The sequence below is a fragment of the Mastomys coucha genome, unplaced genomic scaffold, assembly GCF_008632895.1.
Source record: "Mastomys coucha isolate ucsf_1 unplaced genomic scaffold, UCSF_Mcou_1 pScaffold6, whole genome shotgun sequence".
Classification (NCBI taxonomy): Eukaryota; Metazoa; Chordata; class Mammalia; order Rodentia; family Muridae; genus Mastomys; species Mastomys coucha.
The window spans coordinates 73,677,953-73,690,383 of NW_022196912.1; the positions used below are offsets into that span (position 1 = coordinate 73,677,953).

Genomic DNA, 12,431 nt, shown 5'->3' on the forward strand with positions numbered 1-12,431 from the left:
AAAAAAAAAAAAAAAAAAAAAAGCGCTCTAACTTTACATTATGTTTCCCAGGCTTTTACTAGATTTTAAAATAACTAAGAAAACAGAGAAAGGTATATTTTATTGGCATTTTTGGCCTAGCACAGTTCAATTCAAATAAAACAGAACAAAGCAATTTACTTAGACAGTCGAATATAACAGTTGAAGCTTCTGCTTTGCCATTGCCTGATTGTGTTCATACAAGTGCAGTCAGTGCCCACTGCTGCGCCCACCAAAGCACCCCTTACGTGTTCAGCACTTGATACATACATTTCATTGTCAGACTTATCTGCTTCAGCAATGTAAACATTTGCTACAAGTAAACTTTAAAAGGTAAAAGTGAATGATACTAATCAATAAATCAAACAGAACTATCTCCACATGACATAATTAAATATTATATTAATACTGTCTCAGTAAGAACCACAAATTAATAAATTCACAAGGAAACAAAAACAAAGAGTGAAGTGAAAACTCCTAGAATAGTGTTAACATACTGAAGAACACAATGGAAAATTATCTAAGAAGGGGAACAATAAATGATATAACAAAAAACAAAATATGGATAGTAGCTATACCAGTCTTTTACTGCAAAGAATTTCTTTAATCAACGTGACAATTTCCTTCCTCTAAAAAATTACTCTAGTTAATAACTGAGTTGGGTTCTCTGTAGGAATTTCACATTTAATGTCTGCTGTGGGGTTATTACCTCACTCAAATTTTTTAGCTCTAAATAATTTTTAAAAATAACCAAAAACATTAAATTACCTTCACAAAAATTGCTACTATAAAGTCAAATAATTCCTAAATAAACCATAAAATAAATCCAATTTAACAAAATATAGAATAGCATATACAATATATGCTAAAAAAAAAAAACCAGAAAATTAATTCACAAAAAAAGCAAACTATCCATATATCATCACTATTGATTTGTTCCTTTCTGGCTCTTATTAAATAATCCCTAAAAGGTCAGGGAGGACACCCAGTGCCATCTAGATCTGTCTGCAGGATACAAATAAGTGGTATGTGTAATACAAAGCAAACCATTCTAACTCACTAAATGTAATTAAATCATAAAGACTTCAAAGTTACAAAACCAGTTATAATACTGTATCAGGCAAAACAAACTTGTTCTCATTGCTCTCATTATAGTTCAGCTTAATCTATAATCATCAACATTTTTCCATATGTTATCTCACACCAAACTGACACAAAACAGGTTTAGAGAGAGATCTCTGTTTCCACAGATAAATGAAAAAAGCAAAAGAAACTGAAGTAGTAATTCTTGAGTGTTTGAGACATCTGGCATGTCAAGCAGCACTTGACACTGCAAGTTTCTTCAAATGATCCATGAACACTTGTAAGCTAACATCATCTGTGAGAATAGGTGCTCCGGACTCCTGGAGGAAAAGAGGAGGATTTGTAATTAAAACACAGGTGGTAATGAAGAGGTCCATGCAAGTCTCAAAACAGACAAATCATTTTAAACAGAGTAATGGCCACCACAAGGACCCTGGATCCTGAGAGCGAAACTCATCTAAATCCCTAGGATTTCCTGAGTGACAGAACTGTCTTTGTTGTACAGGGACTGATCCCAAATCATTAAGTTTCTGCTACTAAATGAACTATCTCAGGCTGGGGTGAGTTACCAGAAAGACCACCACTGTGACAGAGTGAACAGTTAGGGCTCTCAGATGGCCTGACCTGGTGAGGAAACAAGGAAAGAGGTGATTTCACTGCTGGTAGAAACTTGGCCAGCCACCATGGGAATCTACAGATGCTTCAAAAACACTGTTTAGTGTTTTTATTTATTTGTGAACCAATGAAAATGTTAGAAATTCATTCAAACAACATAGGAAAACCAGAGCTGCCATATGATCCAGCTGTCCCACTCCTGAGCTTTTACCTAAAGGATCTGAGTCCTGCATAGAGATGCATGCACACTCACATTATTGTTAAACGATGTCCTCAACAGCTAGACTATGGAACTAGCCAAGATGAACAGATACAGAAAATGTGGTACACGTGCACACTGGAACATTATTCAGATGCAAAGAAATCATGACATTTGTAGAAAAATGGATGAAACTTGAAATCACTATTAAGAAACGTAAGTCACAGTCAAAAAAAAAACCAAACACATTTCCTCTCATATATAGAACCAGACTTCAGGGTGTATATGTGTTTTCATTTCATTGAAAATATACACACATCTTCATTGGTTCACACACAAATGAAAGTATGTGTATGATACACTAGGAAGAAGACTGTGAAAGAGGAAGAAGTAATTTTAATGAGAGAGGAAGGAGGTAATGCAATGGGATATAGTTGACATCAAAGCAGAAGCGGATACTTAGGACAAGAAAAGGAAATGGGACAGGAGAGTCTGGTAAAGGCAGAAGGATGGGGCAACAAATTAGAATAAAGTATAATGAAGGCTGGAGGGATGGCCAAATGCTCAGGGGGCTTGCAACTCTTTCAGAGGACCAGAGTTAGATACTAAGGAAGGACTCTTATCAAGTGGCACACAGTTGCCTGTAACGTCAGCCCCAGGAATCTGTCGCCACCTCTGGCCTTCACTGCACAGATATACACAGACACACAGCTATCCACATAATTAAAAACAAAATCCAAGTGTCGTGGCACACATCTTTAGTTCTAGCACTCAGAAGACAAAGTTAGGGCGATCCCTGTGAGTTCTAGGACAACCTGGTCTACAGAGAGAGTCCTAAGACAGCAGAGCTACACAGAAAGACTCTGTCTTAAAAATTAAGTATATAAATAAATTAAATTTAAAAAATTGAAACCATAAGTAGAAATTTTAAAGATACCATAAATAAATATCATTGTGTATTATAACCTTAAAAATTAATAATAATTAAAAAGAAAATAGCTAGAATTTACAGAGTTGGCTCATCAATCAATCAAGAGCACTTGCTCTGGCAGAAGATCCATGTTTGGTCTCAAGCACACACATGGCAGTGCACTCATAACTACGGTTCCAGCTCCAGGGGATCCAGCACTCTCTTCTGCCTTCCTTGGCCTCCTGGTGCACATAAACTCCCACAAAGCCTGCATGCACACACACACACACACACACACACACACACACAATAATAATAAATCATCTCTCTCTTTGCTAAGATACCTTGATCTCCAGACTTCCTTCCCCCTGGCATTTCTAACAAAAATGCTAGCCAAAAGGAAGCAAATTCGTTTATTTATTTCTCTCTCTCCTTCCTTCCTTTTTTCCTTCCTTCCTTCCTCCCTCCCTCTCATCCTCCCTTCTTTTCTCCCTCTACCTCCTGTCTTTCTTTCTGAGTAAGGTTCTCACTGTGTAGTCCTGGCTGACCTCAACCTTGCCACACAGACCAAGATGATTTGGAATTCACTGACTGCTGGGATTAAAAGTGTGCATACGGGCTGGTGAGATGGCTCGGGGTGGAGAGCACCGACTGCTCTTCGGAAGGTCATGAGTTCAAATCCCAGCAACCACATGGTGGCTCACAACGACCCGTAATGAAATCTGATGACCTCTTCTGGTGCGTCTGAAGACAGCTACAGTGTACTTACATAATAAATAAATAAATAAATAAATAAATAAACAAACAAACAAACAAACCTTTAGAGACAGTCAAATTTCTGAGTTCGAGGCCAACCTGGTCTACAGAGTGAGTTCCAGGACAGCCAGGGCTACTCAGAGAAACACTGTCTTGAAAAACAAAACAACAACAAAAAAAATCTAAAATAAAAGTGTGCATACTATGTCCAGCTTATAATATTATTTTAAAATAGCCTATGATTATCAATTTTTCCAGTCATTTTAACTGATTTTGTGTAATTAACAGCAGTGAAGGAAAATTTCTAATATCAATTTTAATAAAAACTAGATTGGAAAACTATTTTGATAAATAACCCTATCAATTGGCAATGAAATTTTACTGTGGCAAAAAAAAAAAATATTTTCCAGGATTTTAAATATCTGAATTTTTTTCATTTTCTCCTGATTCACAAATTCCATCATTAATAAAATTTTTAAGTTTAAAAACAGGAAAATTGGGCTGGAGAGATGGCTCAGTGGTTAAGAGCACTGACTGCTCTTCCAAAGGTCCTGAGTTCAATTCCCAGCAACCACATGGTGGCTCACAACCATCTATAATGGGATCCGCTTCTGGTTTATCTGAAGACAGCTACAGTATACTCATATACATAAAATACATAAGTCTTTAAAAAAAAACAGGAAAATTATAGAAATCAGCAGATTAATGGCAAATATGAGATGAGAATTCATAGCTCCATGGATCTACTCTGGCATGCCACAGACATGCCAAAACATAATCTGAATAAAAGAAAAATCATGAAACATGTCAATGCCTAAGGACGTGAAAGAACTGGCAAGGAAGGAGCAATGTGCTAGGACTGAGGAAATGGAGTCAGAATGCCCAGGTTCCTGTGTCTCTGTTGCTTCCTATCCACGTGGCTCTCAGAGCCCACCGAATCTGTGTGCTTCTGCAGCTACACAGTAACAAGACCCCCTGTGCCCACCAGTGCTGTAAGGGTGATCTAAGCAGCATAAAGCAGTGGGACAGCAGGCAGAGTCAGTAAGCACATGTCAGTATCACATGTTGGGAAATCCTCCCTGTGTGACACTCAAACACTTGTCCTCATTCTGCACTCACCATGTCCCCAGGAGAGCTCAGTGTCACCAGCAACCTAGTGGCTACTGCTTATATCCTTCCTGTAGAAAACTTTTTTTTTCATTTTCCTTAGTTTACACCTCAACACATCCACTCCCAGATCTGTATCTCCTATATTGTTAATTTATATATATTACAGAGATATTATTTCAAATGTATAAAATACTAGTGCTTAATTCAATTCTATCAAAAAGTAGCAGGGAGTTGATCTCTATTTTTCAAGTGAGCCTTTTTCTGTTTAAAATATATCAAAAGAGAAATGTAAAAAAAATCAACCTAACCCACAAATCTTTTATCTACAATGGTGTTCTGCTTGAAAGATATGTAGGGCAATGGTGGCACAAAACTTGTGGGAGTGACCAACCACTATCTAACTGACTTACAGCTCACTCCATGAGATGGCACCCGTACCCAACACTGATGAGTATGCAAGAGCCGGAGACTCCATATCCTAGAGAACTAGGATATAACCAAATTCTACTATGCAGCATAGTAATAATGATCCCTAATGACACTCTGTTGTATTCATAGACCAATGCCTTCCTTGGTCAGCCATCATCAGAGAAGCTTCCTCCTGCAGCACATCGGAACAAATACAGAGACCCACAGCCAGACCTTATGGAGACAATGAGAGATCTTAAATTTTCATCCCTAAACATATGTCTCCATCAAATCCCTCCCTTGACAGCTCAGTGATCCCTGAAGAAAGAAGGCAGAAAGAGTGTGAGAGCCAGAGGGGATGGAAAACACCAATAAACCAAGACCCTCTGAATTAGTGGCTCTTAACCTTCCTAATACTTCGACCCTTTGATATAGCTCATGTTGTGGTGACCCCAACCATAAAACTATGTTCATTGCTACTTCATAACTGTAATTTTGTTACTGTTATAAAATATTTGTAATGTAAGTATTTTTGGAGGTAGAGGCTTGTCAAAAGGGTTGCAACCCACATGTTGAGAAACACTGCTCTAAATCAACATAATCAAAGCTCATATGAAGTCGAAGAGGCTGGGGTAGTATGCACAAGCCTGTACACATCTGGACCAGGCCCTGTTCATATTTTTTAAGGCTTCCAGTTTAGTGTTTTTATGTGAATTCTGAATGTGTGAACAAGTGGGTCTCTGTTTCTTGTGCCTTCTCTTGGGTTCTTGTTTCATGCAATTTAATGTGTTAGCTTTTATCATATATCATATCATATCATATCACATTCCCTTAGAAAGAAGCCTGTTTGTTTTCTAATGAGAAACAGGAAAGGAGTGAATCTAGACGGGAAGGGAGGAAGGAAGGAACTGGGAGGAGTAGAGGGAGGAAAAACCACAATCAGGATATATTATGTGAAGGGGAAAATCTATTATTAATAAACAAAACAAAAACACGTAAAATATATCCAGAGTCTCATCAGGTAAAGGTACTTGACATGCAAGCCTGAAGACACAATCCTGTACCCACATAAAGGTGAAAATAGGGAACTAACTTGAAGGTTGTCCTCTGACCTCTACATGTGTACTGTGGCATGTGTGTACACAGACACACATACATACATATATACAACATGCATAAATATAGACACATACCCCAACAATAAGAAATAAAATAAATTTTAACAAATAAAACACACCCGGGATTAGCGAGCTCGGCTCAAGCTTTACAACACTAAGGATAGAAAGCACTGGGTAACAGTAATGCGGCAATGCCCTCTGCAGGCCATTCATGCATAAGACTTATCACGGGAGTTTTGTTTGAGAACGTGTGTGAGTTTGTGAGTGTGCATGTGTTTGTGTGTGGGTTATGTGTGTGTGTTCTTTTTTCACTACTAAAAGTCATCATTAGAAGTCTTTTTCCCAACAAAATTTTGATACAAGCCAGAACCTCATTTCTATTCTTTGATTACTCCTTAGTTTCTTTTTCAGAAGCACAGATACCATCCAAAATGTTTGTGATGTCCTTACTTCTACCCTGTCACTGGCTCAATCAAAGCAGCTGACTTTGAAACAAGGTCACCATCGTTCCCCTCAAGAATCAACTCATCTTTCTGGAACTGAGATACTGAACGAGCAGCACATGCTCTCCCTGGAACTGTGCATACATTATTCACCTATCAAGTTTATGGCTTCAGTAAGGGACACTGATGAAAGGTGAGTACATGAAGACCTCGTCCTGTGCCATGTTGTGCTCCCATCATGCTGTGCTCACCATGTGTACTCAATCCAGACAGCACAAACAGCAGCGGGTCCTTTCCATCTCCCACCTTCATCAGCCCAGAGCACATCCTACTCACATCTGAGTCTGACATGGATGCGACTGACCTTCCTCTAAAACTTCACAATAACTGTACATCCCTTCACAGTGATGTTGGGATTTTCTTGAATGCTGACATCTGAATGCTAAGAATGGACTTCAAACTCATACATAGTACATGAGGTAGAAAAGGGTTTGGTTTTTGTTTTTGTTTTTTTTTTTATATATATGGGGATGTGTACCTTATGCTATCCCCATACACAGCTATCACTGGGTTCTTGATTTCTAGCAATAAAAATAGTGAGAGGTCAGATCCCATTAATTTTTAGCAAAACATTCAGCTAGTTAATTCCCAAGCTGGAATCATTAAATTAACCTACACTATAAATTCTGAATGTGCAGTTAGAGTGGCCTGGGTTAAAAACAGGGCCTGGCCCATCAAGAAGGCTCACCGGGCAAAAGTTTCTGCCAGGAAGCCTGACAGCCTGAGCTCAACCCCTAGGATCCAAGCGGTAGAAGTAAGCCTGACGGCCTGACTCAGTCCCTAAGATCCACGCGGTAGAAGTAAGCTTGACGGCCTGACTCAGTCCCTAGGATCTACGCGGTAGAAGGGAAAGAACAAACTCCCAAGCTGTCCTCTGACCTCCACTCATACTCATGCCTTGAATGCTAAATAAATAAATAAAATGTAGGTCTAACCCCAATTTTCTCTTCTAATGAGGGAATTAATAACATATTCTTCATATACATTTTAACAATTGAATGAAAGTACATAAAAAATAGTATCATTGTAAGAAGTACAGGCAAAATGGCTCAGTGGATAAAGGTATTTGCCCAATGCTGAATTCCACTCCTGGAAACCACAGCTAGAAGGAAAGAATCAATTCTGGCAAGTTGTCCTCTGACTTCCACATTCACTCTATATAGTGGTACACATCCACATTAACTAAATATTGATCTTTAATCACATGTCAAAGAAGACCACAAGGCCAGGTGTGGTGGCACACAACTGTAACCCTGGTACTCAGAAGAATCAAGCACAAGGATCCTAATTTCTAGGCAGGAAATTGCTGTGCTGTCTGTGACAGTGGTAAGAGCATCTGGCTTTGGCCAATGGCATGGAGGAGAGAGAATGGAAAGTGAAACAGACAAAATGGATGTGAATAGCCAGAGGTGGGAAGGGGAATTGTAAGGAACTAGCTTTGAGCCTTGGAAATACAGACTAAAAAGGTGCTCTGTGGGAAGAAAACAAGGAACCAGATGCCATGGTATAGACTTTGTTGCTTTTGTCTCCAGTGGATTGGTGCTAAACTTGGAATCTGAAGAGGTTCTGTGTGACAGGATCATTTTCTTATTTTGTAAGGTAGCACCAAATACTAGTTACATTTTCTACTCTTCCCTATGTTTCCTCATAGAAATCATCATTAAATATATAGGGGAAATGTAGCTTTTACTAAAATAACTAAGAACAAAGAAAGAAGTTAGTTCCAAGACTGCGGTTCACACTTACCTGCCCCCAGGCATACATGTTATTATGAGTCTGTGAAGGGTTGACTTTCGAAAGGAGGAAACGAGCCTTAAAAGTAAAAATAAATAAATAATAGTACTGATCAGAAACAGGCTTAGTAAGATAATCTACAGACAATATACCATCTAAAACCAATTTAACTGAATATATTGGTACATTTTGTTAAAATGTAACACAAAGTTAGATATTAAAATGCATCAACCACAATATAAATAATATACTTTCAACATCACTTATTTGTAACATTCATAAAATAATAAATACTGAATCCCAAACTCAGCACATAAAAGTTGTATTACAGGACTAGAGAGAGGGCTTAGCAGTTAAGAGCACTGATTGCTCTTCCAGAGGACCTGTGTTGGTTGGATTCCCAGCACCCATGTAGTGACTCACAACCATCTGTAACTACTATCTTTAACCTAGGGTATCTGACTCCCTCTTCTGGTTTCTTTCTGTGCTGCATGTGTGTGTTGTACAGACATAGGCAAAGCACCCAAACACATGAAATAAAAACAAGTTTACAAATGTTTATTTGTTAACATAAAACTTATTTTAAAATGAATGTGAAAATACAGTTTTACCTGAAACAAAAGAAGTCTAAAGCCTCATAAAAATGATTTTAATCAGCAGATGATAACTTAAGCAATATTTATCTGTCCTCTACAACAGCTAAATCAATCAATCAATAAGTAAATGAGTAATTAAATAAGGAAAACAACAATATACATTAAGATATTGACGAATGAATTCATCAAAAATCTTAATTCATTCTAGAAGAACAAAAGCAATCTAATCTTTTGAAATTTAGAATCGTACAAAAATCTTTTTCTATTCCCTAAGTAGCTCTAGTCCTAGGGTGAAAAGCCTGGGACTCATATATTAACTCCTAGTTAGGGTCGGCAGGCTTACAAACCTGGAATCTCAGTATCCAGGAGGCTGAGGCAGTAGGAATGTTCAAGGTCAGTCTGAACTACGTAGTAAGATACTACTTCTTTTAAAAAAGAAAAAGAAAAAAGAAAAACCTAGCTCCATTTAATGTGCTTTCTTGGTAGTACAAATAATATGTCTTAATTCTATTACAATAAAGTAGAGATAATAATAGAATGGGTATGGGGCTCAAATGAAGACGGCATGGAAAATACTTGCAAAGTCTCAATACATGATAGATAGCTCCTATTATAAACAAAGTAAAACTAATATAAAGTTGGTGTTGATATATCACTGTGCTAGATACTAGGGACAAAACACTAAGCAAACTACTTCCCTGCTTTATTTATGGAATAAGTAAAATGTGTAACAATTCACAATAGAACTGTTTCAGCTCTGATCAGAAAGGTTTCCCGAATGTGTGCCAAGTAGCCCTAACCTGACCACGTATGCATGTACAGATCCATTGGCTCCTCTGAGCTCTAAGAATCATAAAGCATGTTTTGATACCACAATGCTTTCTTGAACCTGACAAGTTACTTTCTACAAAATTGAAACAAATTAGAAAACCTCATAGGCTTTAAGAAAAGTACAGGGAATTGTTTTCCAAGCTGCTCTTATGTTTTTGCTAAGCCACAGCTGGCACACTGTCTGGATGGCATTACGGTGGTAACAAGAGCTATGATGGAGGCAGAACTAGAGAAAACCGGCTGTTTGGGCAACTAGGCAATGACTATATTGCTTTGTTCCCTTCCTGCCCTGCTTCCCTGTCCTGCCCTTGGCCTTGTGTGGCAGAAGGCTCATGTTACAATCAGAACACAAGCAGGATCACCTCACTGCGGTCCTGCATACACGACACAGGGTGTTCCTCACCTGGCTGCCACCGTGCTCAGTGTCAATGTATCTCGGCATTGGAAATCTGGAGTGAAGAATCTCTTGTGCATCATCTACCGGGGCTTGCAGAAGGTGCCGGAAGTTTTCATATTCTGGCATGTCCTGGTATCCTGACTTCCGCCACTGTGCAATAGTCTAGTTTTAAAAACAAAGGAATTATTTTAAATTTCTTGGTGATCTAAAATTCTTGAGTAGACTTTTCTTCAAAGGGAGTTATCTTCAGAAAACAAAAGAATATGGGAAAATACTTCCACTGACCTCAACTTTAAAAATTACAAGTACTTACTTCAGTTGAGAAAACATAAGTAAAAGGATATATTATTAAATACAAAATAAGCATATTCTTGTGGTGGTTTGAATAGGTATGGCCCCACAGACTCATGTATTTGAATGCTTAGCCCATGGGGAGTGGCATTATTAGGGTGTGTGGCCCTATTGGAGATGTGGGGCCTTGTTAGAGGAAGTGTGTCACATAGAAGTAGGCTTTGAGATAACACATATGCTTAAGCTCTGATCAGTATAAAATACAGTAGTCTCATAAGGCTGTCTTCAGATCAAGGCATAGAACTCTTCCTCCAGCACCATGTCTGCCTGCACACTGCCATGCTTCCCATCATGATAATCAATTAAACCTCTCAACCTATAAGCCAGCCCCAAATAAATGTTTTCCTTTATAGGAGGTGCCTTGGTCATGGTGTCTTCTCATAGCAATGAAATCCTAAGATACTTCTCCAATTTAAAAGTCAAAGGAAAATCAGATGCAATAAGCACAGATAGCTGAGGTGGGGTTTACTTAAACCAATGGACACTATGAGTAAGCCTCAATCAATGGAGGAAGAAAGGAGTCTGATATAAAAACAGTTTAAAGAAAGCAAAGACAGACCAGGTATGATGGTGCATGCCTATAATCCTAGCACTGACAGGCAAGGGCAAGAGTGTCAACTCAAGCTTGAGGTCAGCCTGCTCAACTTATCACGTCCCAGACCAACCAGGACTACAAAGTTTGACCCTGTTTCAAACACTGAAAACAAAAGGAACATAAAGAAATAGAAAGTAAAACTATACTGTTTTTAAAACTTAAAAGAAATAGAAACACCAGAAAAAATTACAACACTATGTATCACATCAAATTAATATCAACCAAAACATCGTTTCTGTTCTGTGAGGGAGGTTTTACTGCAGATTTCCTAGAGAAAACTAGTGACTTTCAAAAGTATTTACCAATGCAGTCACAATCTTTTCCTTTTGTTTGTTTTGTTGACAGTCTCTCTAAATAATCCTGAAATTCACTGTATAGACCAGGGTGGCCTCAAACTCATAGAGATCTGCCTGCCTCTGCCTCTTGAGTGCTGGGATGAAAGGTGTGCACCACCATGCGCAGCTAGTTACATTCTGATAAGACATAGACTAAAAATTTTACTAATGATGCTGATAATGCTATAAAGACAATGTACTGTAGAAGAGCAACTGTGAGTCTAGAGGCATAGTAATTAATTTAGAATGTTAAAGCTGGTTTGGAAGCCAAGTTATTTGAGTCAGTCAGTGTGTATTCTGTATACCTTTATGTTCTGCATTTCAAAGACCACCACTGCCCAGACTGGTGGCACAAGCCTTTAATCCCAGCACTTGGAAGGCAGAGGATTCGAGCCCAGCCTGGTCTACAGAGTGAGTTCCACAGCTATACAGAGAAACCCTGTCTCGAAAAAACAAACAAACAAACAAACAAAAAAAAATTTAGAGCATACTTTGCGGGCAGTGGTGGCACACACCTTTAATCACAGCATTTGGTGTCTCAAAAAAAAAAAACAAAAAAGGAAAAAAAAGAAAAAAGAAAAACCCTGTCCCTATTATTCTTCTTAAAATATAAGATGCATTAGAAGCTGGTATCAATTAAAAATAATCAAAAAACAAAAAACAGTGGCTGGAGAAGTGGCTCAGTGGTTAAAAGTACTTGACAGAGGGTCCAAGTTCAGCCTCTAGCACCCACATAAAGCAGTTCATAACTGCTCAGAACTCTAGCTCTCCTGGACTCCATTAGCACCTACACTCACATATGCATTGAATACATGTGAGCAAACACACACACACATACACACACACACATACACACACACACACAAACACAC

At 38.3% G+C, this 12,431-nt stretch overlaps 1 protein-coding gene across 1 annotated transcript in view; it reads right to left on the bottom strand.

The window, feature by feature from the left end:
• Positions 1 to 82: 82 nt before the first annotated feature.
• The window catches only part of Sec23a (Sec23 homolog A, COPII coat complex component), a 53,010-nt gene continuing 40,661 nt past the window's right edge, over positions 83 to 12,431 (bottom strand). The window contains exons 18-20 of the mRNA XM_031355328.1: positions 10,285 to 10,440; positions 8,467 to 8,532; positions 83 to 1,421 (exon numbers count right to left, since the gene is read on the bottom strand). Coding sequence (XP_031211188.1) covers positions 1,332 to 1,421; positions 8,467 to 8,532; positions 10,285 to 10,440 — 312 coding nt within the window. The 3' untranslated portion in view covers positions 83 to 1,331. The remainder of the gene's footprint in view (positions 1,422 to 8,466; positions 8,533 to 10,284; positions 10,441 to 12,431) is intronic.